Below are 27,828 nucleotides of genomic sequence, written 5' to 3'. Positions count from 1 at the left end.
CTTCATTACCACTGGTTGCTTGAATGAATAAATGAGTGAATGTATGCTAAAGACTGACATCAGGGGGATCCGCTTGTGAGGCATGACTTAGAATTCCGTCTGCTCAGAAAGTGGGAACTCAAAGAACGGAATTTTTTCACGAAATACTACCTCAGTTCAAGGTTCATCCATTGAATGATGACAGTGGCCAGAGGAGTCTCCAAGGAGAGACTGTAAGTCCCCAGCCCACAGTGACACCCAAGGAGCCAACTGCAGCTTGACCTCTCACCCAGAAGGCTGAGAATGAACACTTTTCCTCAGAGATCAATGGAGACCTGTTTAAAATGGAATTCTAACGGGGACAAAACACCAAAGCTTGCCCAAAGTTAAATTTCATGTCGTGACTCCAAGCAAACAGCAAACTTCACAATTTAACTTCATTCCAAAGAGGGCAGCAAGCCACAGATTGGTCATGCTACTTCCTACCTGCAAGCCACACACGTCAACTTCCAAAACATCTTAAGGTCAGTTGCATGTGGTGGAAATGCTCTAGAGGTTTGAGAAAACATGCCTTTGACACTTCAAATTCAATAGTTCAAATCTGGCCACTGATATGGGGACAGGTGCTGGGCTGGCCCTGGTGTGAGGGCAGTCAAGAGAACCTGTCTAGTCCCTGCCCCTGTGGAGAGGCCAGCGCCATCAAATAATTTTTGACTTTGTAAAAAAAAAAAAGTCTTTCCCTAGATTCTGAGTACACGATGTTCTGCTATTAAATTAAACCCAGCACACATGGGACCAGGACAAGGCATCGCTGCAGCTCCTTCTGTATGGCAAAGAATTTTTTCAACCATATTTTCCAAAATCAACAGACTGATGACACTAAAGAGTGGGTAATATTTCAACATTCAAACCAAATGACGAGGGCTTGGTTTTTATTTCAGCCTTACACAGCTAGTAACCACCCTCCAAAACAAAACCAAATAAACATGATTCCACAGGAAATTCTCCGGCCTTCCAGAATAATCATAAGCTTACTTTTATTGTCTGGCACACAGAAGGTGCTCAATAAATGTTTGTTGAATGAATAAATCAAAGGAGTGGCATCACTATGAAAATGCCCCTTTTCATTTTAGGCACGCTCTTCAACTTCCCTTTTATTTTCTTAAGGAAAAAAACATGCACAATTTTCTAGGATTCTGACTTTTATTTCCCTGTCTGACCCTGGGCTAGTCACTTATAATAGGTACCATTTTCTTCACCTATAAAATGAAATCTGTGTTTTGGCTATTACAAAGTTAAAAAGATGTAGCAGATATAAGGTGATGGGCACTCTACTCCACAGATAATGTTGAGGGTTTTTCTGTCTCTTTTTATTTTTTTAACCTCTCCATTCTATTCCCCCATCCTCCTTCAACCCCCAGGTAAAGTGTCAAAGACAAAGCCAGTTACTTGCCTAGTAAGAAAGTTAAACAATCTCAAAGGCAGCCTGGGCTCGCCAACATCTAGTGATCAGTTCTCGAAAAGTTTTATTTACTATTTTGGGATCTTCTTGTTTATGGATTGAGTTTCATAGCTCATTTATAATGCCTTTTCAATTCTGATTTTTCATGAGCTCAGAAGCCTGCCTCACCAAGAAGTTAGACACGGCTAACACACAAAGGTCATCTACAATCAAATAAAATGAACTCTGGTTTTCTTTACAGAGAAGGGTTCTAGATTACAAACCAGAAGATGTGGCATTTAAAAGAATGTGTATGACTCTAATACCTAGGTTAAGAATTGGTGACCTCATTCTTAAGCAACAGAAGATCCCTCCTCCCCATTCTTGACCCTCCCTCCGTTCAACTATCCCCCACATCTAACCTGCTGGGATCCCTTGGCCTTTCATTCCCATTCCCAGCTCTGCAAGGATGTACGTACTTAAAAATAAATCTAGGGATTTTGAGCAATATAATTGAATCATTTGAAATGAGTAATAAGACAGTTGATACAATATTATGTAAAACCTAACATTTACTTTATTTTTTTCTTCCATTCGCAGAAATATAGCTAAGTCAACCAAACAAAGAACCATGGACTATGTCCACAACAAAACTCTTTGCATTTCACCGTTACTCAGTGCATGACTGCCACCTGGTGGTGGGATGTATCTTTGTTTGAACAAATCTTCAAACAGCAAACCAGACACACAACACAATTTTAAAAACCAAGGGAATACTATTCTTTCCTGCTCACTAGTTATTTCCGGGAAATTGAGGAGCATACCCATCTCCTCAGCTATATATTTTCCTCAGACAAAATTCTGAGGAGATCCATTAGAGATGGAGTCAATGCCACACGCTACAGCTTCGGAACCAATTCACAAAACAAAGGAGCATTATTATTCTATTAATTTTAATATTCATTAGCAATTAAAAAGGATTTCCACAACAGTCTGTTCTCACCTTCCAGTTTCATTTGATCTAATCTTGATTTTTAGTTCTGCGTGAGAAGCATTGAAAGTGACAACCTTACAAAGAGTGCACATTATTTGAAAATCTGACTTCAATTAGAACGAGTAACTAAGTCCCAGCAGTTTCCAGCTGTCTCTTCGCTCTTATCCTTAGAGAATTATATTGCATTAATTGGTATTCTGTCACATAAAAAGACACCAGCGATGATGAATTGCATCCTTGGTGCTTTTCAGTTGTGTCTTCCTCACTAGAGGGATTCAAATCACACCCCATTACCTTCCAGCATGCTCCCCTTTTGGTAACGCTCAGAGAATCTCCTACCTTCCTGAACTTCTCCATTTGCTTGTAGAGGTCTGGATCCAGCTCCTGTGACACGTCCTTCATCCATAATAATGCCCCTCTGTACTCAGTCCGGCACTGCTCCATGCGGTTGACTGTCAGCCAAGTGTCCGAGATGGCCCGATGCCGAAACGTCTCCACTTCTTGGTGAAATCGACACAAAGGATTTCGCAAGGCTAACCTAGACCGACGAGAGTGCCACAGTTTAGAAACTAAGCGGGCTAACGGTTTGAGTCCTTCACAATTTACCAATCTTAAACTCATGAGCCTAGAACAGTGCCTGCAACATAGACGATGCTGTAGAAACGTTTGATGAATTAGAACATAACTGAAATGTTTGGGAACTGATGAGTCAGCCAGAGAGGATTAGCCATGTCCTGATCTCTTAGATTACATTACTTAACTGTACTATTGGGAAGTCGTTCCATCGGCGTTGTTGTGGGCGGCCTCATGCCTGGGCAAAGAGTACTTGTTTGAAGCTAGCACCATCTGTGTTAACGGAGAAAGGTCAAGGCATAACCATTTCCCATGTCTACTCTTGGCCACTCCTGCCGGCTGCTCCTCTGCAGCCTGGCCCTTTGGGGAGAGATGGACCTGTGTGTGATCAGGGTCTCCCTGGCTAGGTCATTCTGGATTATTCTCCAAAGGCCTGGGCATTTGCTGCTTGTTCCCATAGAGAATGAAGCACAGGCAGAGCATTCTAAATGGTCAGGGAAGGAGAGAAGTGCAGGTACTGAGGGTTTTCTGTACCCAGCGCTTTCAGATAGGTTTGTGATTTGATCCTTATGAGAAAACAAAACTTAAGGATACGTCACTGAAAACAAATGTATATTATACAATGAACTGGGTATAATATTTCAATATTGGCTATGACATATCATTATTTATTCAGCAAAAAAAATAATGCTTGATGTATATCAAACTTTGGATAAAATATTTATTTTGGGTGGAAATGTACTGCTTCTTTCATATTCCTACCTTAAACAGTAATGTCAGATGAATTTCACTTTCAAAAAAGTCATCTGCATTAAGTTGCAAGGCAAAGGGTCAAAAAAGAAAACTAAGAGAAACATTTACATTTCAATTTAAATGCAAATGTACCTAGGTGGTGGGAACAATGTTGTTAGTGAGCTGAAGTGAGCTCTTGACAAGTCCCTCAATGTTGATGATGCCTTACATGTGTACAGTATGATAAGATTATAGATATAGCAATAAACTCTAATGTCCTGCCTGACCAGTGGTGGCACAGGGGATAAAACATTGACTCAGGATGCTGAGGGCCCTGGTTCAAAACCCCGAGGTCACGAGCTTGAGCGTAGGGTCACTGACTTGAGTGTGGGATCATTCACGTGATCCCAAGGTTGCTGGGCTTGAGCCCGAGGTCACTGGCTTGAACAAGGGGTCACTGGCTTGGCTTGAGCCCCCTTCTTGCCCTTCAAGGCATGTAAGAGAAGCAGTCACTAAACAACTAAAGTGAAGCAACGATGAGTTAATGCTTCTCATCTCTCTCCTCTGCCCCGCTCCACTCCTGTCTCTCTCTCTAAAAAAAAAAAAACAACACAAACAAAAATGAATAAATAAGAAAAATATCTCTTTTACTATTTACTTTCCCTTTTATCTGTAAAGGACTGTATTTCAATATTCAGCACTTCTTTAAAAACAGCTTGCTCGAATCGTCCTACCTAGGTGTTGCAAGTCATTTTCAAAGACATATTGTTGTGTCATAAAGTAAGCCTGTGCTTTATCACCACCGGATTAAGTTTAATGCTCACCATTCATCAAACTGAATGAGCAGTTGTAGCACTGACTGCCAAATAAGTCGGGAAAACAAACACTGGTGTGAAGGTTTATAAAGTTGGAGACTTCTACTGGAGGGGAGAAGGGGCCCTCCGTCGTCCCCCTAAGGGTCCTGTTTATTTCTGGGTTCTTTTTTCTTGTCCCTTGGATTTTGCCACTTTTCCTGAACTGGCTGAAAAAGAGTCTGGTGAATAAAATATTCTCTTTTTCTTTGACTGTGGTAAAGTTGGACCCAAACTTTTGAAGATGTAATGACATGAGGATAGCGATTAAGATCTTGAAGAAAAGAAGCAGGCATATAAAAGCACTTCATTATTTTTTTTTTTTCCCTGTAACTGCTTCATGTAAAATCAGAAAGGTAAAAATCTCTTCACATGTGGTGCCAGAAACCGAGTCCAGACCAAGGAACAACTCAGTGACTGAACCAGCAAGCTTCAGTGAAAGACTGGCCCACGTTTTCATTCACGAAAAGCTACCCAATGGGAATGGTTAATAAAGTGCCTGAAGGTCTACTCCAAAGGCATTTATTCCTCAGTCAGTAAAGGTGGATGTGATCCAAATTGTGCACAGGACTCAGGTGAAATGTATCATGGTGTGCCTGGATAATAGAATACTCTGCTGTAGAGGTTTTTAAAAAATGTCTAATGGACATAAAAAGGTGGTTAGTGTTATTTCATCAGAAAAATCAACTTGATAAATAATCAAAATGCAATACTATACAAAAATTGTATGGGATGGTGCTGTTTATATTCAAAACAAATTCTGACATAGCCAAAATTATGTTTATTCAAGGTCTGAAAATTCAACTTCATGAGGGTTTTATGTAATCCTCCTATTTCTTCATGTCTAGCAGGACTGGTTTGGATTCCAGGTGCTTGGTGGGCAGCTGAGCGCCATGGAGCCAGAGGCATGCTGTAGGAGGCCACCGTCCAAATGGCAGGCTGACCAAGCTGCCGTAAGTTATGGATGTAGGGCAGATTGCGACTTTGTCATAGTGACACTCTCACATATCATTTGCATTGTTTTTGTTGATTTCTTTTATTATTTTTATCTGTATCCAAAGGTTAGATTATATAAACTTATAGTACCAAATGCGTGCTGTGTGAGATAATTTGGTATACCAGTACAAAAGGGTATAGCTGGATAGCCATATTATGAAATAATTATGTGATCAGTCACAGTAGTTTTTGTAGTGGTGTGTCCAAGGATTTGGCTTTGTTTCTCATAAATGGATGTTCATTTTGGCATGCAGGTCTACGTAAGAATTTTGCCACTGAAATTAGTAATAATTATATGCTTAACATATGATAATTTATGGAAAAATTTTCAAGAATCAGTTATCCTTGTAAGGCTAGGGCACATGTCTGTGGTAGAAAGCATCAAGCAGTTAGAAGTACACAATCTATACTAAAATTTTAGTTGATTTTTAAAATGTTGTCCTTTTGGTTTTTCTCTGTTTTTAAATTTTTTTTAGAATGAATAAGTACCTTTATAAGGAATAACAGTTATAATAAGATTAAAAGGTGCAATTCAAAATTATAAAGTAACGCTTTTCTTGGAAAACTGGGGTAGAGAACTATTAGAAATGGTTTCATTCAAGTAGGAAAGTTGGCATTGCCCTCCAGGTCAGGGTCCAAATGTATTAGGAAGAACCCGAGTGCCCAGCAGTGGGAATGCTGAGAAACTAACACAGTTGGTCTCTTTTCTGCTCCTCCTTTCTTGGTTTTCACAGGAACACTGTGTAATAGTCCTGCTCGTGGCCCACAGGGAGAGAACGCAGTACGGAGAAATTAACAGAAGAAAAGGTTGGACAATCTGAGTAAGCAACATTTTTGTAGCCTGAATATTTCTGGAAGCTACCACTTATAAGCCTTATTTAGGTACAATCCTGCCTAATAGTAGTGATTGACAGTTTTTGGAGGCTTGTTAGTTACTGGCGAAGGAGGAGGCGAGGAGAGTCAGTTTCTTGGGCACAAAGTGCAGCTGTGTGCAGGGGTTCCTGCGTGTTCCACACAGACCGTAAAAATGAGTCACAGCAGTGTTCAAAACAGAAGCCACGGACCTAGCACAACTTCCTCTGCACCAGAGCTGCTCAGACTTGGATGTGCATCAAAAGCAACAAAGATCTCATTGAAATGCAGGTTGGGATTCAGCAGTTCTACGATGGGGCCTAGACTCTGCCTTTCTAGCACGCTCCCAGGTAGGACTGCTGATTGCTGTCCAGGGCCTGAGCAGAACAGCTTGGGACATCTTCAACAATAATGCTCTTAAGTTAATTGGTCTATAGAGAGCAGAGAAGGAACCATTCCACCTGGTCTCATTAGGCTACTGCTTTGATCAGCTGCTGGAAGGGCACCAGACTGATTGCTACAGGCAATGAGCAAAGTCAAATATAAGCCTAGGGGCCCTGGCCGGTTGGCTCAGTGGTAGAGCATCGGCCTGGCGTGCAGGAATCCTGGGTTCGATTCCTGGCCAGGGCACACAGGAGAAGTGCCCATCTGCCTCTCCACCCCTCCCCCTCTCCTTCCTTTCTGTCTCTCTCTTCGCCTCCTGCAGCCAAGGCTCCATTAGAGCAAAGTTGGCCTGGGCGCTGAGGATGGCTCTATGGCCTCTGCCTCAGGTGCTAGAATGGCTCTGGTTGCAGATGGGCAGAGCATCGCCCCCTGGTGGGCATGCCAGGTGGATCTGGTCGGGTGCATGCGGGAGTCTATCTGACTGCCTCCCCGTTTCCAGCTTCAGAAAAATACAAATATATATATATATATGCATGCCTAGGACATCACTGAGTGGCACCTAAATTGACCAATAGACCAGAAGAAGTATGAAAAAATAATATTTTTAAATTCTCATAAGGAGGAGAAGAATATCATACCTGTGACCTTAATCAGAGAATAAGTACAAACAGACAACAGCTGAGAACAGAATAGCTTGTCAGTCTCAGGTGAGAGACTTTTCGGTGTTCTGAGTAAGTGGGTCCCACATTCTCAACAGATCCCTCCACGAGCCCCCAGGGAGGCCACACACCTTTGCTGAGAAGAAAAGCAGAGGGCCTTTCCTGTCGCCTGCATCATTTTTCCTGCTCTGGTTTTATCTTGGGAGCCTTGGGATCGGAGAAACTTTCCCAGTTCGTTTTCTTCTTGAGACAAGACTGATGAAGAAAAGACCAAAAAGAGCCGTGAACAATGAGCATGTTTATTACAGAGGGAAGCAGGGTGACAAATCACAAGGTCCTCTCTCTTCTCGAGTCAAAAATGAGAGAAATAAAATCCAAGTGACAGGCTACAAGGTAAGCTCCCCACCCCCTCCCTCTAACTTTCATGCTGTTCTTCCCTGTACAAAACCGAGAGATCAAATTCACTCGACTACATCTGTCAGTGCGTTTGGTGCCCTGTAATCAGAACCAGAGAATGACCTCTGTCCTGTAAAGCGAGCCGATAATGTGCTGCTTCGAGCTGAATTGAGAAAGTTGAGTTTGTCAAGTATGACTGTGGGAATATTTAGTGGCTGCCTATAATGGAGGCCCAGTTCCCTTCTGTTTTTCACTCTTGCTGACTTTTTGATCTCTGCTTTCTGAGTTACATCCTCCTTGATTGTGAAGCAATTCGAACACCTCTATCCATGACCGAGGGTTTTGGTTGGAGGTGGGGGATGAGGAGTGAGTGGGGGGAGACGGATGACTTGCTGGATTTTTTCAATGCAGAGCTGGAACCGAATCTGGATCAGCTATGCCTAATCTTGCTTTTAGAATTGTATAATTGACCTACATCGTTATATTAGTTCCTGGTACACAACATAATAATTTGATATTTATATTGGTCCTTATTTTTAAAGACAACCTCAGATGATACTCTTGGTGAGATAGTGACTGGTACAAGTTTTCTACAGATTGATTTGGCAGTAAATACAAATGTCTCTTGTCATTGCACTTCTGTTAGTACATCCCAAGGAAGTGGTAAAATGGACAGAAAGATGTATATATAAAGATACCGGCCCTGCCAGGTAGCTCAGATTAAAACGTCCTCCTGATACGCCAAGGTGTGGGTTCAATCCCTGGTCAGGGCACGTACAAGAATCAACCAATGAATGCATAAATAAGTGGAACAACAAATCGATGTATTTCTCTCTCTCTCTCCCTTCCTCCCTAATATCAATTTTTTAAAAAAGATCATCGTAGCATCATTATTTATAATAGCAAAACACTCTGTCCCTGTAGCGGAGATTGTTTAATCAAACACAGGGCACCCACACAATGAACAGTGAGTTATAACACAGCCACTGGTCCTCAATACACAATCACCAACAGCTGAGCAAGGAGTGATGTAAGCTTCCAGAAATGTATTTTTCTCTAAACACAGCATTTGCTATGGACATACTCTGAACACTACTACTCTTATTTCGCATTGCTGTACTGATGCTTTTACACATCACGTGTTTCTAAAACTGCTTTTTAAATGCTACTGGAATTCTTGTCTGTTTTCAGTAACCATCCAGATTTCTTTCAGAAAGCACCCCATTTCTGACCCACCCTCTCCAACAATGGCTACAGAATGTTAGCCAGGAACCAGAAATCCAAAGGTGAAGGTTGAACGCCCTATGGCTTCCTTACTAATTTGCGACCTTGGTTCACTCTAAACATTTCAGAGGAGAAGCTTTTAGAAGCCGTTCTTTGTGGGAGATGAATGACTATCCCCTTTCTGTCTCTCAGATTCAAGTTCACTGGTCAAAGTCCAGCTCAAAGAAGTAGTGATGGATCCCTGTTTCTTGGAGCTAGCAATGCTCTCTGAATATCGGTGTTAGTGTTAGTGAGTAGGTGGGTGTGTGTCTATCTCCTATGGGACTCGAAGATGTCTCAGGAAAGGGACCTCATGCAAACTATGGATCCTCCACGTAAATGCTTACTAAACTAACTATAATTTCCCCCTTGTTATCCTTGTACACTGTCTTTCACTTTCAATGTTTATTTGACATTTATGCCATGGTTCTCTGTAGCTTTAAAAAAATTCCTATAAGACGTCTTGTTGTTTTTTAATGCCTTTTACTCCTTCTCTTTACTTTCCAATGTGAGACCCACTCAATTGCACAAATAATCTTTCCCTGTGGGAAGCCATTTCATGTTTTTGTTCACAATAGCATGAGGCTACTGCCACCTATTTTACCTTGAAGCCTCAAGTCACATACAAATGAACACATTTGGCTTCAAGCTAAGAAGAAATCAATTCAGGGAACGTACATGATTGCATGGTTGGTGAAATGTACTCTTTCCTAAATAAACCTAGAAGGTTGAAGCATTTGAAAAATCATTTTTGGTTACTTTGTGCACTTGAGAATTGAACTTGGGGTGGTAAATAGGTTTCATTTTAAGAGCCAGACTCTGATTAACTGGCAGTGCTGCTCAGAGGGTGACTGGAAAAAGTTTGAGCTGAATCATCATCAACCCTGGCCAGATAGTTCAGTTGGTTGGAGCTTCGTCTGAAAGCATGGGGGTTGATGGTTCGATCCCCGGTAAGGTTATATACAGGGACAGATCTATGTTCCTGTCTATCTCTCTCTCTTCCTCTCTCACTAAAAATCAATCAATAAAATTGTTTTAAAAGCTTGAGCCACATCAGGCATCCAAGGAGTGATAGCCATTGTTTTCCGAGATGTTTGTTCCCTTAATGTTAATTTTAAAATCCAAATGTTGAAATTAACTTATGGACCTTTAAAATTCTTCTAAGGTAATAGATAGCTCAAAAGTTTATACTGGCCCTGGCCGGTTGGCTCAGTGGTAGAGCGTCGGCCTGGCATGCAGAAGTCCCGGGTTCGATTCCCGGCCAGGGCACACAGGAGAAGCGCCCATCTGCTTCTCCACCCCACCCCTCTCTCCTTCCTCTCTGTCTCTCTCTTCCCCTCCTGCAGCTGAGGCTCTATTGGAGCAAAGATGGCCCGGGCGCTGGGGATGGCTCCTTGGCCTCTGCCCCAGGCGCTAGAGTGGCTCTGGTCGCAACAGAGCGACGCCCGGGAGGGGCAGAGCATCGTCCCCTGGTGGGCAGAGCGTAGCCCCCTGGTGGGCGTGCCGGGTGGATCCCGGTTGGGCGCATGCGGGAGTCTGTCTGACTGCCTCTCCCCATTCTTAGCTTCAGAAAAATACAAAAAAAAAAAAAAAAAAAGTTTGTACTGACTACAAGTTTTCACTTCACTGAGGTTTACAAATGCAGAGACAACTAAAAACCTATGCATATTTAATTGCTGCCTAGATTTGCAGATGTGCCCTAAAAATGCAACTAAAGAATTATAAAAGCAATTATTCTGGCAGCATTATTTCGCTCGGTACAGAGTGAATTAGTTTATGGGTGATCTTATACAAACGAACAAGACACACGGGGTACCTGCTCTAATGAAGCTTACGTTCAAGCAGCAGCAGATAGGAAATAAAACAAATACAGAATCACTAACTCAATACCATAAAGAGTAAGAGAGACGAGCAGCTGCTTTGGACTGGTGGTCAAGGAAGTTCTCTGAGCAGGTGATCATGAAGTTGAACTCTGAAGGTCAAGAAGGGGCCACTCCTGAAACGATCAGGCAGGGACACTTCACACAGAGGAACAGTGAGTGCAAAGGCCTCAGGTCACATGGCGGATGAAGACGAACGTGGCTGGAGGGGTGAGCTGGGCCGATCACGTAGGAATCTATAAGCCACGGTCTGGGAGTTTGAATCTTATTTAAAGTGCTACTGGAGGATTTTCGGCAGAGAAGCCATAGGTTCCAATGTACATTTTGAAAAACTTTTAATTCTGAAATAACTTTAGGCTTACAGAAAAACTGCAAGTGGAATAGAGTTCCTGGATACCCTTCCTCAGCATCCCTGGATGTTAGCATTTTACATAACACATGGCACACGATCACAGCCAGCAAACTGACACTGGTACACGACTATTGGCTAAACCGCAGCCTTATTTAAATTCCACCAGGTTTCCCATCATTCTGTTCCAGGACCCAGTCCAGGATCCTGCCCTGCGTCGAGCTGTCGCGTCTCCCTAGTCTCCTCCAGTCTGGGACAGCGCCGTCTTTCTTCTCTCTCACGCCCGTGATGCCCTGTGTGGGCACCTGTCAGGTCTTGGGCAGAATTGCCCCCGCAGTGGGCTTGTCTGATTTCTCACTGTGACCCCGGGGTTACAGGTTTGGGGAAAGAACCCACACAGCTGAGTGCATGGTATCAGGCCTGCATGTGGTCAACACGCATTATCCCTGGGGAGGTTCACCTCCATCACTTCCTTGGGTGCTGTCGACTGAATGTCTACTGTGAAATTATAATTTTCCCCCCTTTTTGTAATTATTATAAATCTTGGGGGGAGAATACACAAGACTATGCAAATATCCTGTTTCTCCTCAAACTTTCCTGAATTATGACATCTTTCAGAGCATCCCAACTGTCACAGTTGCTATGGTCATGTTTGCCTCATGATTTTGTGGCTTTCTCAGCCTTTCTCTATTTATTCACTGGAGTTATTTTATAAGGAAGGACTGCGTCTCTCCTCCTTATTTGTTGATTTCCATATAGACTTTATAGATATTTGACTATTTGACTTTATGGGTTGTAATCCAATAGTCATTATTTGTTTTGCTGCTCAAATTGTCCCTGCTTTGACAGTTGGGAGCCCCACGACAGCGGCCGGACTGCTCCGTGACTGCAGCGCAGACAGTGGACTGGAAGAGGCAAAGCGAGGCAGCGAGTCAGGAAGCCGCCGTGGCAAATCGAGAGGGGGATGCCTGAGCTGAGAGCGCGGCAGTGAAGATGGAGGGAGGAAGGGGACCTGAACCCTGTGTTGGTGACGAAGTAAACCTGTGATTGAGACTGACCAAATAGGGGACAGAGGAGTGGTGGGTGTGGCTGTATCGTGTATGTTGTTTCCTCATTGCTCAAGACGGTGGAGTTACCGCCCTGGAGAAGTTTTAGCTCAAACACTTAGTACATAGCAACATAGACAGTTTATAGAATTCTGCCTCTAAGTCCTAGGATTTTGTACTTATCCCCAAAAAGTCTTAGTAAAAGACCCCCAATGAAGGAAAATTTTCAATTGTTAATTTGTGATTGTTGGGAAAAGGTTTGACAGCAGACAGAAACAGAAAAAAACATCCCATTTAGTCTCAGAAATATAGAAAGTGTACTATTAAATCACCTTCAAATAGAAATAGAAAGGCATAGTAATGTACAACTTGATATTAGCATTTCAGAGATATGCTCATGCGTTTAAGCCAGATGATCATAGGAAAGTCTGCTTCTCTAGTAACCCAATATCCAACCTAAGAAACATTGATAAAGAAGTACTGGCAGTAAGACATTGCCAATGCACTAATTATATGTGCCTTCTCTCTCCATTTGGTAATTTTAAAAATAATAAAATTAGAAATAGAGCCAGGGCAATAAAACAAAACAAAAAACAAACAAACAAACAAACAAACAAAACCTAGTTTAAAAAAATCCCAAGATTTAAAAACTGAGAAAATGTTTTAATAATTAGAAAAATAAATGGCTTGTACTTAATCATGGGCGACCCAATACAGAACTCAACTGTTACGGTACTTGTAAGATATACAGCCCATGTAAAGGGTTTCTGATCAAATATTTAAAGTCCCTCTTCCCTACTTCTTAAAGGGCAAAGACAGACGCTCCTAACTACCAGTGACTTTGTCTTACCTCCTAAACATATGATACAGTAAGGCAAAATATTCTATTTCTTACTGTCTAACTGGTGAATATTTATACGTATGGTATACTTACAACATATTCTCTTTTGATAGAGTACAATTGCTTTAGACAAGTCCAAACAGGTTCTCTGGATTGAGTGAAATAGCTGTAATAAAAAATACAAACAAAATGCCAAATAAAACAGACAGCAGTGAAATAAAAATATTTAATTACATTGAACATATAACCATAGTGTTTGATTTGCCCACTAAAAACAGGCCCGTGTGCTAAGTGTGCCTGATGTTCTGTGGTGGACGATGCAGAAGCTGCGGCCAAAGCCTTCCTATGTGCTCCTGTGGCTCTGTGTTTATTGGAATTTATCATCTCTGCAATCCAAAGTATGACCTGCAGAACAGTGACTTCCTCCAGACAATTGAAACGATAGCTGATAAACAGAAATCCTAAGTGAAGGGCCCAATTAGAGGACTTGGTACACCCGAGACCCAGTATTCCCTCATAATCTAATTTATTTATTTATTTTTACCACTTGCTGTCTTTTTTCCTATTTTAATGGAGAACCCGTCAATTAAGCATCATATTTAAAACATAAAATTAGCTTAGTTTGTGATCCTAATGTCTTTTATGGCATGCTATAACAACTCTATAAAAAAAGCAAACAAAACTCTATCAGCTGAACATTCTGTTTAGAAGACATCTGGGAAAATGGAATTAACCTGGCAGCCTCATCACTCCTTATTTTCCCAGTGATTTCATAAAACATGCAGAGAAGAAAGCTAATGTCATGCGATGGCCACGACAGAGGAAGTGAAGGGAAAAGCAGGTGGGCTGGACTTTTAACTCATGGTGGACCGGCTTTGCTTCAGAAACTGAGACAGCTCAAGAGAGGAGAGAACAGAAGCTTTACACTGTCTCCACCAACGCACTGGCCAGGGCTGGTATCTCTCAGGAACCCTGGCAGACGAGCGTTCTGCCCCTGAAGAGCCACCCGATGTGACAGGGCAAGGCCTTGCCTCTGTCTCGAGCTCACTGGCCCTGGTGCTGTAGCAATTATACCCTGGTAGTAGAAAGCCCTTCACTCTTTTAATCAAATTAGGTGATATGCTTCATAATATATATGACCAAATTAACAAAAACGGAGGCATACATCTATACTTAAAAGATTAAAACTATTCCCAGGAATGTTTAATATGTTAAAACTTGGACACAAAGAGTACACATTTGGCCCTGGCCAGTTGGCTCTGTGGTAGAGCGTCAGCCTGGCGTGCGGAAGTCCCGGGTTCAATTCCCGGCCAGGGCACACAGGAAAAGCACCCATCTGCTTCTCCACCCCTCCCCCTCTCCTTCCTCTCTGTCTTTCTCTTCCCCTCCCGCAGCCAAGGCTCCATTGGAGCAAAGATGGCCCGGGCGCTGGGGATGGCTCCTTGGCCTCTGCCCCAGGCGCTAGAGTGGCTCTGGTCCCAACAGAAGCGACACCCCGGAGGGGCAGAGCATCGCTCCCTGGTGGGCAAAGCGTCGCCCCCTGGTGGGCGTGCCGGGTGGATCCCGGTCGGGCGCATGTGGGAGTCTGTCTGACTGTCTCTCCCCGTTTCCAGCTTCAGAGAAAAAAAAAAAAAAAAGAGTACACATTTTACTAAATCTCATTTCATTATAATGCACCCTCTACCTCTTTAGAAAAGAAAAGCAACAACAACAAAACAAAGCAACAACCTTTTACCAGAAAACAAAATAGGAAAACCAGCAGGCTGAGTCTGTTTCTTAACAAATACTTGATATCAGTATTCTGGGTCACAAACCACCAACACATGGTAATTCATAAATTATGGTCAGGATCTGATCTGTTGTTACTGTTTACTTTTTTTAAACTGAAGTCTAAATTAAATGCAATAAAACGCACAGCTCTGCAGGGTTCAGTTCTGTGAGTTTGACAATTGTATACAATCACTCTTGTAACCGCACCCAAAATAAGATGAGAAACATTTCCACATCCAGTCAGTGTCCTGTGCTAAGCACCCACTAACAGACACCTATCAGGTTAGTCTTGTGTGTTTTTGTACTTAGGAGCTATTTTTGAGAAAAATATTTTATTAACAAGCTATTTTAACAAATACTTAAACTTAGAGCAACATTTCTACCTTAGCTTCCCAACAGATTGTAAAGAAACCTGACCATTAGCTTGGCACTAGCTTTCTGTGCCAGTAGCATAGAAGTTCTTGTTCTATCGGCTTTCCCTGTATGGGTAACAGTGTAAGACCAGATCAAAATGGTTTGCATATCATTTTCATGTGTTTAATTGATGGAATCCAGTCTCTATAAACATCAACACCAGTATTAACATTGCTGCAGCAGAAACCTCTGTCATGTGTAAAATGGTTAGTCACAGCTAACAGTTGGATGCTCTGTGGCTAGGACAGCAACTATTTGATTAAAGTGTAGTTCAGGGGTCCCCAAACTTTTTACACAGTTTCACTGTCTCTCAGACCACTGGAGGGCTGGACTATAAAAAAAACTATGAACAAATCCCTATGCACACTGCACATATCTTATTTTAAAGTAAAAAAACAAAATGGGAACAAATACAATATTTAAAATAAAGAACAAGTAAATTTAAATCTACAAACTGACCAGTATTTCAATGGGAACTATGAGCCTGCTTTTGGCTAATGAGAAGGTCAATGTGCTCCTCTCACTGACCACCAATGAAAGAGGTGCCCCTTCTGGAAGTGCGGCGGGGGCCGGATAAATGGCCATAGTTTGGGGACCCCTGGTGTAGTTAACTTGGTAAAAATGCTTCTGCAAAAGTCTAAGAATAAATATAAAATAGCTGTATTGCATGTAATGCACTAATAATTAACATGTGGAATTCATTCACTAGGGTGTTAAAAAGAGAAACAAAGCTATATGATGTGAAAAGCATAAGCTACTTAAACTCGTTTTAACTTACTTGGAATACTAAAATCAGAACAGATACCTCGGGTGGTACTTTCTCCATCGGAGCAATCTGCATGAGAACATCCTGTCTAACCCAGCTTTTTGAAATCCTGAGGCTTTTGTTTTAGTCCCATTAAATGTTCAGCTTAATAACTTTAGCTTATATATTAAATCTGGAGATCACTTTGAATTTTTATCAGGTCATGTAGCATATTTTTCCTCTCAGCGCCCTGCTATTCACAGAATTCTGCTGTTTATATTTCAATCTAAACTACTGGCAGAATGTCCAAAAACACAGGGAGTCTGTGGGCCTTCCACCTGTGATATTGGTATTCCAGGTGCAACCAGATACAAATTCAGCTCACTGTATTATTAACTAGTCTAACGAAATAGCTGCTTCACTAAGTCATTCTAGAATTTTCCAGGGTAGAACACCAAGCTTACTAGGCTCTACTTTCCAGGATCTTCCCTATCATCCTTTTTTCTTTTGGTAAATGTAAACATTTGCAAACCCTAGTGTTGCCATCACTAGTGGGGGTTCTTTAATTGCATTGACAGATTTCAGCAAACTCTACTGAGAACGTACCACATGCCATGCATTTGAACTAAGTGCAAAAAATAACAACAACAATTATAACAACAACAAAAAATCAAACAAATTAACTGAGGCATATGAGTAGTTATAGGAAAATCTGTTAGATTTCTTTTAAAAGACCAGGCAGGGATTGAATTGATCTGATCCTAGATCGTCCGCATGAACTAGTTGTTCACAATGGATTTTCAAATCTAAAGCAAACCTATGCGTGCCCAGATGGATCCACTCTAGGACCATGACCCAGGCCAGGTGGCTGTGTGGAGAGGTGTCAAGGGCTCACCTCCAGCTTGGCATCCAGGTCAGCATCCGAAGCCACCACGTGCTCATCTTCCTTCTTCCCCGTGGCTTTGATCAAGACCTGCTTCGCCTCCCAGTACTTCTGCTGCATCTTGTTTACGACCGACTTCTCCTGAGCGCATCGGTCCTGTAGGTCCCAGGGGTAGCTGCTGAAACACATTCAAGGAACTATTTCATTCATGGCTTTCACAACGACTGAGATATTTCAGTGTGAAAGAACTTATTTAAACCTTGTACGGGGGTCCTTGGATTATGACAATCTCGATGTATGACGTTTTGAGTTTACGACGCTTACTCCCATAAAAACTTTAAAAAATTGAAGGAATTTTTTTATCCTCATTTTTTGGTCATTTTTTTTTCTGTTACTACAGTACAGTATATTTATGTCTTTTTCCTTTTTCTGTGGCTTAGTTGTGTTTTTGTGTTCTAGATTATGATTTTACAACTGTGTTAGGCTAGGTAAGTGACTTAGGCGAGGATGTGATTCAACTTACATCAAAATTCAGGTTATGTCACTGTCCTAGGATAGAACTGTGTCATAACCTGAGGACCCCCTGTATTATACATTTACAACATTAATCAACATATAAATACTTTCTTTTATGGTAATTACACCAAAAAAGTGGATCAACGCTGACTCTAAGACCTTAAAAGTTAGTGAAAAAAATAAAACAATTATTGCAGGAAAAAGAGAAGCTAAACCTTGAAGAGAGTTTAGATATCAACAGGTAGGTCACAGCCCTTTTAGAAGTGGAGGGAAGTGAGGCCAAGCCAGGCAGGGTGACGGGCTCAAGTCACCCAGTGAAGCAGAGATGACGCCGACACACCAATATTCCTCCAGGCCAGCGTCACACCAACACCAAAGTGATGGCAGAAAAGCAGAGATAAGGGGCTGAAACACAGCATGCTCTAACTCTGTCCCAGAGGGACCTAAATAGCCAAACTCATGGAGTCAGAGAGCAAGGTGGTGGCTACCAGGGGCTGGATGGGGTGAGAGGGAAATGGGAAATTCCTTATCAACAGTCAGAATGTTTCAATTCTGCCTGATGAATACAGTAGCCCTACACTGTCCACTTAAACATTGTTGTGAGGATAGATTTCTTACCAAAGTCAAATAAAATTTAAAAACATTTTTAAAAAGTTATAGATTTCTGATATTAAAACTTTAATTTTTAAAATATAAATGCTTAAAATATATTCAGGTAGTGCAGTGGATAGAGCTTCGGACAGAATGTCAAGGTTGTGGGCCTGAAACCCGAGCTTGTTGGCTTGAGCCTGGGGTCGCTGACATGATCCCAGGGCCATTAGCTCAAGCTGGCTCGACCCCGAGGTTATAGGCTTGAGCCAGAGGTCATCAGTTTGATCCCTAACCAAGAAAGGTATAAAAACCAATCAATGTACAACGAAGTGTAGAAACGAGTTGATGCTTTTCTCTCTCTCCCTTCCTCCCTCTCTCTCTCTCTCCCTCCTCTCTCTCCATTCCTTTCTTTCTCTCTCTTCCTTTCTCTCTCTCAAAAAAAAAATTCTAAAAAAATGTACATAAGAAGAAATTAGGAAAAAAAAATTGAAAATGAAATGGAATTCTGGAAGAGTGACCAGAGTGCCTCAAATATTGACAGAAAGTTTTCTGTTGGCACTCCACCCCTCCCATCCTGTCTGCACCCTCCTGCTGTCCAGGGCTCCCGCTTCAAAGGCCCACCTGGTCCTGCGTCTCTCCTACATGGACACACATCATATTCTATCTCATGGTATTGCCACCACTAAAACTATGCCAGACCTGTGTCCTAAAACATTGCTTTATACTACCATTTCAACATACCTGTCTCTCAAAACCTGATGATTTATAATCTCTTCTCAGATAACGTGTCTAACTCTCAGTTCACAGACTTATTCTTGAAAAGTCATAAAGGATTTCAGATGACTTTCTTAGTAATGGTTATCTTTAGGGAAGTAGGATTGGAGAGACTTTCATGGCTTCTGCATCATTTAGCAGTTTTATTATAAGCTTATATAATAGAAAATAGCTATAATTTTTATATGAAAGAAAATCTCTCCTTAGAGTATGCACATTAATAGATTGGAGGACATACATCTACCCCCAAAACTGTGGTTATTTCAGGGAAATAGAATTTTCAAGAATGAGAAATTGGGTGCACTTCTTTGCATAGTATCTTTTTATTTCCTGTCCCCCCAAAGGTCATGGATTAACAAAAAAAATTTCCATTTTCAAAAACCAAAAGGGGCTTTAGAAATCGAGTGAAAATGACTTACCCCCACCCCTGTTCATTTAACAAATGAGGAACCTTAGGTTTTAAAAGGTTAAGAATCTAGAGCAGTGGTCCCCAACCCCTGGGCTGGGGACCGGTACCGGTCTGTGGGCCATTTGGTACCGGTCCACAGAGAAAAAATAAATAACTTACATTATTTCTGTTTTATTTATATTTAAGTCTAAATGATGTTTTATTTTTAAAAAATGACCAGATTCCCTCTGTTACATCTGTCTAAGACTCACTCTTGATGCTTGTCTCAGTTACATGATACATTTATCCGTCCCACCCTAAAGGCCGGTCCATGAAAATATTTTCTGACATTAAACCGGTCCATGGCCCAAAAAAGGTTGGGGACCACTGATCTAGAGTAAAGTCACACAGTATTAAAATCCAGTGCCCTGAATCCCAGTCCAGTGCTCATTTCAATGGTCCCGGCAGCCCTTGTGTTTTAGCAGCAATCAATGAAGTGACAGAGTCAGTGGAAGAAAGACTATGGGGAAGGGCCCACTCCTTGGGGCTCTCCAAGTCTCTCTACACAAGTGACTACCTGCTTCCTGAGCCTGCTGCTCTGATATGACAGCCATTAGGAGGCTCACAGGATGGAATCACCCCCCTGTCTTAATGAGGCAAGATGGAACAATTAAAAAAAAAAAAGTCTGACAACTGTTAGTTAGAAAGCTGTCAAATGGGGACACTCAGGGAAACTAAATCCCTTAGCCATTTATTAATTACCAATTAAAAGTCATTACATGTTAAGAGATGCAAAAATTCTTTTAAAGTTTGACACTTGATATTAAAGAGGACTTGGACCTGATTGCTTTTCTACTGAGAGAGGAGGGATTAAGAAGTACATTCTTTGTTGTAATTAATTGTGCATTTGATAAATAAAAAATATGCACCACATTTTTCATGGTACAAATTAAAGGTGGTAAAACATGACAAAGACCTGCTTGCCTAATGGATCAGGGGTTCAGAAGGGTTCAGAAACACTGCTTGAAACAGATCTGGAATTTATAAGATGTTAACCACACTGCTGAGATGTATTATAGGCACATAAATATCAGTGCTAACGTTGCCATATGATTACCACATCTATTTCCTTCATCATCAGTTCCAACAGTGATTGGGTCATGAATGTTCATGAAGGTTGAAGTCATGACTATTAATTAATGAGTCAGAGTTTGTGTTCATTAATTTTATAGCTTCCCTACATAAAATTCCCTTATAATCCTAATATTAGAAGTTGTAAATAAGATAGTGATAAAAATGTATCAATTCATTACATTTGAAGAAATGGTGGTAAGAAAAGCCAACATTAGATTCTCAAGAGAAAAGTTATATATAAAGAAATTTCTTAGAAAATATTCATTAGATGAAAACATATTTTTGGTTACTTGGATTCCATATTACACTTAATAGGGATACTAAACATGACTATATTCAGCATTAGATAGGAACTAACAAGTTATTTATTGCTAATGTGACTCTTGATTTTTTTCTATTCAGTAGACATTTATTGAGCACATACTATGCGTTTTCCTCTTTCATTAGTCTTTCCAGTTTAAAAAAGACAACAAATTACTTACCATTTGTGTCCTGACATGTTTTCTTCTCCTTTTTTTTCTATTGTTGATGATTTGGGGAGAAGGGTCAGGGAAAAAGCATAAGAGGATAAGTTATATTATAGCCTGAAATAAAACAAATATGTTTAACAGTTACACACTATATTACAATTATATGTTAACTTGACACATAAAAATTCCAATCTAAGCCACTTCTTGTTGTATTTTAGGGGCCCAATACTATTACACAATAACATTGTACATTGGTGTTGAGATTAGCTAAGTAACACTAAAATAAATATCCCAAATAAAGTTTAAGAAGTGAACAGCAGGTTGAATGAAAAAGGAAGGTTGTAGAAACTACATAAAATGAGACCATAACATGCAAAGCAGTGCTATATACTACTAAAGTATAAAATTGTCATATAGTAAAGGTACAAGGAATCACTTATGATGAACAATAAATTCCATATAACAGTTACCACTGCAGTGGGGATGAGGGACGTTATTCGAGGTGTATGCAGGGACTTCAACTGTACCCACAGTGTTCTCTGTGTCTGGCTAGGTGGCGAGTATATTGCATCTGTATGCTTCTTTAGAGATTTGAAATATTTGGATAAACAGTATTAAAAAAAAAGGGCCCTGACCAGTTGGCTCAGCGGTAGAGCATCGGCCTGGCGTGTGGGGGACCAAGGTTCGATTCCCGGCCAGGGCACATAGGAGAAGCGCCCATTTGCTTCTCCACGCCCCCCCTCCTTCCTCTCTGTCTCTCTCTTCCCCTCCCGCAGCCAAGGCTCCATTGGAGCAAAGATGGCCCGGGCGCTGGGGATGGCTCCTTGGCCTCTGCCCCAGGCGCTAGAGTGGCTCTGGTCGTGGCAGAGCGACGCCCCGGAGGGGCAGAGCATCGCCCCCTGGTGGGCAGAGTGTCGCCCCTGGTGGGCGTGCCGGGTGGATCCCGGTCGGGCGCATGCGGGAGTCTGTCTGACTGTCTCTCCCCGTTTCCAGCTTCAGAAGAAAAAAAAAAAAAAAAAATGAACCAGCCCATTGCAAAAAAATAAACAAACAAAAAAACAACCGAACAAAAGAGTTAATTGGCTAAAATGAGATACCAAGAAGGGTGAAAAGGAGGAAACCATGTTTATTTCGGTTTTTACCAGCCTATCAGGTGCCTTTGACACTAACTCCACATACCCATTCATAGAAGCTAGCCAAGCAACAGGGAGGGGCAGAGTCAACCAACCCAGTTACACCTGCCTACCAGTTACTAGAAAGACTGGTGAGCTCACTACCTACAGGGATGGCCACTGGCCAGCCAGACTGCTGGCCACCTGAGGGAACGCTCAGTGTATGAGCGCTGGCTACTCCAACAAAATCAATGCAGGCATCTCCCTTTGCCTTAGAAAGGGTCCTAACAACCAGTATCCCTAAAATGATTAAAGTTTCCCAGGCTTTTATAAAAAATGTGTTAAGGGAACTAAATTGAGGTGTTGAAATGCCAGGCTTTGGGTAAGAGGGAGGAGAACATTTTCTTAGACTGTCCAGATGTCACCAGAATGACAGCATCCTGCAATCAGCATGTCTCTTCCTCCTGGAGGGCGTCCAGGTTCTTGGACAAGTTGCTTTGGAAGTGACATTCACGATGAGTAAGCCTTGCCCTCTGCTCAGTAAGTCATAGCGATGCCATGAACCACCCAGACAGCCTCACAGCAAGTACCCGTTTACTTTCTTTAGCTCAGAGCTTCCAACAACATTTCTCATAAAAAGATATTGTTCAAGGAAATGAAATGATTATACTCTTTCCTTGAGTTCTATTTCACCAGGAACTATTAGGACAGTTAGTACTTCCTGATTAATATTTTTATTGCAGTAAAAAAAATAAATTTATTCTCTTAACAATGTTGAAGTGTATAGTACAGTATTGTTAACCACAACATTATTGTACAACAGATCTCCACAACTTTTTCACCGTGCATGACTGGAACTTGATGCCTACTGAACAACTCCCAGTCCTCAGCCCAGGGGTCCCCAAACTTTTTACACAGGGGGCCAGTTCATTGTCCCTCAGACCGTTGGAGGGCCGGACTATAAAAAAAACAACTATGAATAAATCCCTATGCACACTGCACATATCTTATTTTAAAGTTAAAAAAAAAACCAAAACAAAATGGGAACAAATACAATATTTAAAATAAAGAACAAGTAGGCCCTGGCTGATTGGCTCAGCAGTAGAGTGTTGGCCTGGCGTGCGGAGGACCCGGGTTCGATTCCCGGCCAGGGCACATAGGAGAAGCGCCCATCTGCTTCTCCACCCCCCCTCCTTCCTCTCTGTCTCTCTCTTCCCCTCCCGCAGCCAAGGCTCCATTGGAGCAAAGATGGCCCAGGCGCTGGGGATGGCTCCATGTCCTCTGCCCCAGGCACTAGAGTGGCTCTGGTCGCAGCAGAGCGACGCCCCGGAGGGGCAGAGCATCACCCCCTGATGGGCAGAGCATCGCCCCTGGTGGGCGTGCCGGGTGGATCCCGGTCGGGCGCATGCGGGAGTCTGTCTGACTGTCTCTCCCTGTCTCCAGCTTCAGAAAAATACAAAAATAAATAAATAAATAAATAAATAACAAGTAAATTTAAATCAACAAACTGACCAGTATTTCAATGGGAACTATGCTCCTCTCACTGACCACCAATGAAAGAGGTGCCCCTTCCCGAAGTGCGGTGGGGGCCGGATAGATGGCCTCAGGGGGCCGCATGTGGCCCGCGGGCCGTAGTTTGGGGACCCCTGCCCCAGCTCTTAGTTTGACTATCTTAGATACTTTGTGTAAGTAGAATCATGCAGCGTTTGTGTTGTGATTGGCTTATTTCACTTAGAACAATGTCCTCACGATCATCTGTGTTGTAACGTATGACAGGTTTTCCTTCTTTTTTAAGACTAATCTTTCATTGTATGTATGTAAATCCATTCACCCACTGAGGGACACTTAGGTTGCTTCTGCATCTAGGCTATTGTGAATAATGCTGCAATAAACAGGGGTGTGAAAATATCTCTTTAAGATTCTGTTTTTATTCTTTTAGGATATATACCCAGAAGGGGGGTTGCTAGATTATGTGGTAGTCATACTTTTTCCCACAGCGACTACATCATTTTACAGTCCCATCAATAGTGCTTCAAGGGTCCAATTTCTCCACCTTCACCAACACTTGTTATTTCTGGACTTTTTTTTTTTTAAGTAGCAATCATCCTTATGAGGTGATATGTCATAGTGGATTTGATTTGCATTTCCCTGGTCATTAGTGAAGGTGAGCATCTTTTCATATGCTCACTGGCTATTTTCATGCCTTCTGTGGAGAAATGTCTATTCAAATTCTGCGCCTATTTTTTAATGGGGTAACATTTTTGTTATTGTATTGTAGGAGTTTTGGTTATTCTGCATTTTAACCCTTTATTTGATATATGGTTTGCAAATACCTTCTCCCATTCAGCAAGTTGCCTTTTCACTGTTGACTATTTCATTTGCTGCAACAGTTTGATAAATTTTTGATCATTGAAAATATTTAACAATTTAAGTTCTTTGAGGTAAAAGAGATTAAGTAAAATCACTGAGCAAACTGCCCCTTCTACCTGGACTTCCAACCCCTTCCAGGTTATGGTGCAACATGGAGTGTCCCTCAAGGTACTATTTACAGCCACTTGTACTGGAATCTTCTGGGGTGTTAACATGCCAATTCCTGAGCCCCATCCCTCACCTACTGAACAAGAATCTCTAAGAATGTGTCTGGGAACCTGCATTTGTAACAGGCTTGCAAGAGATTCTTAAGCACATTAAAGTCTGAGCACTACAGCTAAATGGAGAAATTCTTTCTGGAAATTTTTTTTCTTTTTTTTTTTGATGAGAGAGAGAGAGAGAGAGAGATGAGAAGTACTAACTTTAGTTGTTCATTGCTTTCTCATATGTGCCTTGACTGGGGGCTGCAGTTGAGCCAGTGACCCCTTGCTCAACCCAGTGACTTTGGGTCTCGAGCCAGAGACCATGGAGTCATGCCTATGACCCCATGCTCATGCTGGTGAGCTCATGGTCAAGCCGGTAACCTTGGGGTTTCAAACCTAGGTCCTCAGCATCCCAAGCTGATGTTCTATCCATGGCGCCACAGCCTGTTCAGGTAACAAATGGATGTTCTTATTTAAACTCTACACATGCAAGTCACTGTTAAAATCTGAATTGTAAATGATCGTCTCATGCACATTTTTAAGCAGCTCAGGTATTATATAGACATTAGTTAAGCTTAACAATGCCCTAAACCTATTAAATCACATCCCTAATGTAAATATTTTTAATGCCAATATAATTTGTTTCCCAATTTGCTTCTCAATATAAAATAAATCCAGTAAACTCATGATCATGCTGACCATGCCACAATCTTCTGACTACTCCAAGTCACTCTATCTGGCCTTACTTTGCTCTCTTGTAAAATAGTAGCATAGACTAACTGACATCTAGAATGCCCCCAGGTGCAAAAACTACAAAGCGAACTTAAATTACTTTCAGAGACATTTATATATGGAAAAGTTTAGAGAGGATGAACACATCTTTTCTAAAGATAAAAAAATTAGGGTTCTGAAAATGGAGAAAATATGTCCAAAATCAGGTTAAAGATCAAGTTCACAAGGAGGGACTCTAATCGCACAGTGCTCTCCTCAGTCTCTTCTTCTATTCTATGAGCTGTTTCTCAAAGGAAAATGTCAAACATAGCAGGTTATTATACTCTAAGAAACTAAAAAAATATAATAATAATAATAGCCAAGATTTTCTCTAAAAGCTTTTCCTCCTTAACATTAATATTAGTTAAAAATGATGTGTCCCCCCCCACATACAAAAAAACAAACAAAATGAGACAAAACTCAGAGGGCTCCCAGGCACATAGTCTACATCTTGCTTGCCTTTCTCTTATTGAAAGCCCTGTTTGCAAAGTATGTTCGAGGGTGAATTTTGTGCTACAACAAAAATCCTGGCGACAATAACAGAGGCTGGCATGTGAAAATACATGCCTCAAAGGCATCAACAAGAGCATACGATACAAAATGGGTCAGAAGACTAGAAACACACATACACACAAAACAGGTTATTTTTGCTAATGACAAGACTAATTTCAAAAACGTGCCGTATAAATACGTAACTTTTTAATGTAACTTTCAAATGTCCATTAGAATTTAGCTTTTGGAGTTTAATATCTAGTACTTATCGCGGCTTTTTCTCTAAAAGCTTAAGCTCAAAAGGTGAATAATGACAGAACGCCCTAGTCAGACAAAGGTCTCAACAAACTTCTGTAAAGAAATATTACAACTTTCAACTGCCAGCCCAGAACATTACTAGATGATAGTAATAAATTAAATTATGTTTCAAAACTTCATTTTATAATTGGGATCCATGTATCCAATTATAAATCTGGAAGTCTCTTATAAACATTATTTCAAAGAATGACGCCAACCAAAAAATAAAAAAAAAATGATGTCAACTTTCAAAATTTTTTATGAAACCAATAATCTGAGCTAAATTAACTCAATCATCTAAGACTGTGTTGTCCAATGTAGGAGCCACTAGACACATGTGACTAGTCTGAATTCAGATCTGATTTATATGTAAAACATATCCTGGATTTTGAAGACTTAGGACTGGCCACAAAAAAGTAAACTAACTACCTCATTAATCTGTATCTTATATTTATAAAAATTATAAATATCTGCTATTGATATATTGATATATTTGAACTTTATATAACTATATTAGGTACATATAAATATATATTTACATATTCCACTTAATATTTAATTTAATTTGATATTTATTTATATATTCTATATATTTTTATATTTTATGTTGAAATAATACTTTGAATATATTAGGTTAACTACAATATATTATCTAATATCACCTGTTTCTTTTTAGTTTTTTAAATGTGCATATCAGAATATTTTAAATTATACATGTGGCCTGACCAGTGGTGGTGCAGTGAATAAACCATCAACCTAGAATGCTGAGGTCGCTAGTTCGAAACCCTGGGCTTGCCTGGTCAAGGCACATATGAAAGTTGATGCTTCCTGCTTGAGCAAGGGGTCACTGGCTCAACTGGAGACCCCCAGTCAAGGTACATATGTGAAAGCAGTCAATGAACAACTAAGGTGCCACAACTATGAGTTGACACTTCTCATCTTTCTCTCCTTTCTCTCTCTCTCACTCTTTCTCCCTCTTTCTATAAAAATGAAAAAATAAAATCTAAATTACACATGTAGCTGCCATTATATTTTTATTGAACAGCCCTGGTCTATGGCATTAAGAAAATCAATAAAGAGCTAGAGATTAATTCTGTAACTAAGATCCCTAATATTCTGTACAGATGAAAATACCTTAAATAGTACTTCTGCCGAGAAATGCTGATGATTATTGTCAGAAATGTCATTACAAAAATAAAATCTCGGTACCAACTTCCACCTCCAAGAACCAAAGTGGATTACAAACTAATTTTAAGAACCATCGTCTGGAAAAACCAACTTTGGACTAAACTAAGAGGACTCTTCAACCAAGGAACATTGAAGAAGCCACACTGAGACTGGTAGGAAAAGCGGAAACGTGGAGAGGGCTGCCCAGCTCCCTGGAGCAAATGGCAGCCGGGAGAGACTCATGTGGCGGGAAGTGAGTTTAGCAGAGAGGGAAGGGTCCTGAGCCCCAGGAACAAAGCCCCAGCCTGCAGCCCCAGAGCCTAGAAGAGGCATATGGACAATGTTTAGCTGGAAACAAGACAGGATACTGTTTGTGAGAAAGAGACTGATTTCTCAGACCCAGGATTCTTCTTAAAGGGACGGCACAGAAAACCTCTCTCACAACCACTCACCCAGGGCTCCGGGAGATGGGGAGAGAGAAGAGGACTGGAGTAG

The 27,828-nt window shown here is 41.2% G+C and overlaps 1 protein-coding gene and 1 long non-coding RNA gene across 13 annotated transcripts in view; one reads left to right on the top strand and one right to left on the bottom strand.

Annotated features, from left to right (window-relative positions):
• ICA1 (islet cell autoantigen 1) overlaps positions 1 to 27,828 on the bottom strand; it is a 154,262-nt gene that overhangs the window by 109,354 nt on the left and 17,080 nt on the right. For 5 of the 12 annotated variants that reach the window (XM_066353949.1, XM_066353951.1, XM_066353952.1 and 2 more), the window contains 5 exons: positions 20,934 to 20,970; positions 17,061 to 17,226; positions 13,330 to 13,402; positions 7,593 to 7,716; positions 2,754 to 2,952 (listed from right to left, as the gene is read on the bottom strand). In XM_066353949.1, coding sequence (XP_066210046.1) covers positions 2,754 to 2,952; positions 7,593 to 7,716; positions 13,330 to 13,402; positions 17,061 to 17,226; positions 20,934 to 20,970 — 599 coding nt within the window. Of the gene's footprint in view, positions 1 to 2,753; positions 2,953 to 7,592; positions 7,717 to 13,329; positions 13,403 to 17,060; positions 17,227 to 20,933; positions 21,036 to 27,828 lie in introns of all 12 variants that reach the window. The other 7 variants (XM_066353950.1, XM_066353954.1, XM_066353961.1 and 4 more) reach the window with 3 other exon arrangements.
• Positions 5,465 to 7,629, top strand: LOC136383962 (uncharacterized). Its single transcript, XR_010747505.1, has 3 exons — positions 5,465 to 5,523; positions 6,301 to 6,387; positions 7,560 to 7,629. It is a non-coding gene; the product is annotated as an uncharacterized lncRNA (long non-coding RNA).

This window comes from Saccopteryx leptura, chromosome 12 (assembly GCF_036850995.1).
Source record: "Saccopteryx leptura isolate mSacLep1 chromosome 12, mSacLep1_pri_phased_curated, whole genome shotgun sequence".
Taxonomy (NCBI): Eukaryota; Metazoa; Chordata; class Mammalia; order Chiroptera; family Emballonuridae; genus Saccopteryx; species Saccopteryx leptura.
This window is presented reverse-complemented; position numbering and strand designations above follow the sequence as displayed.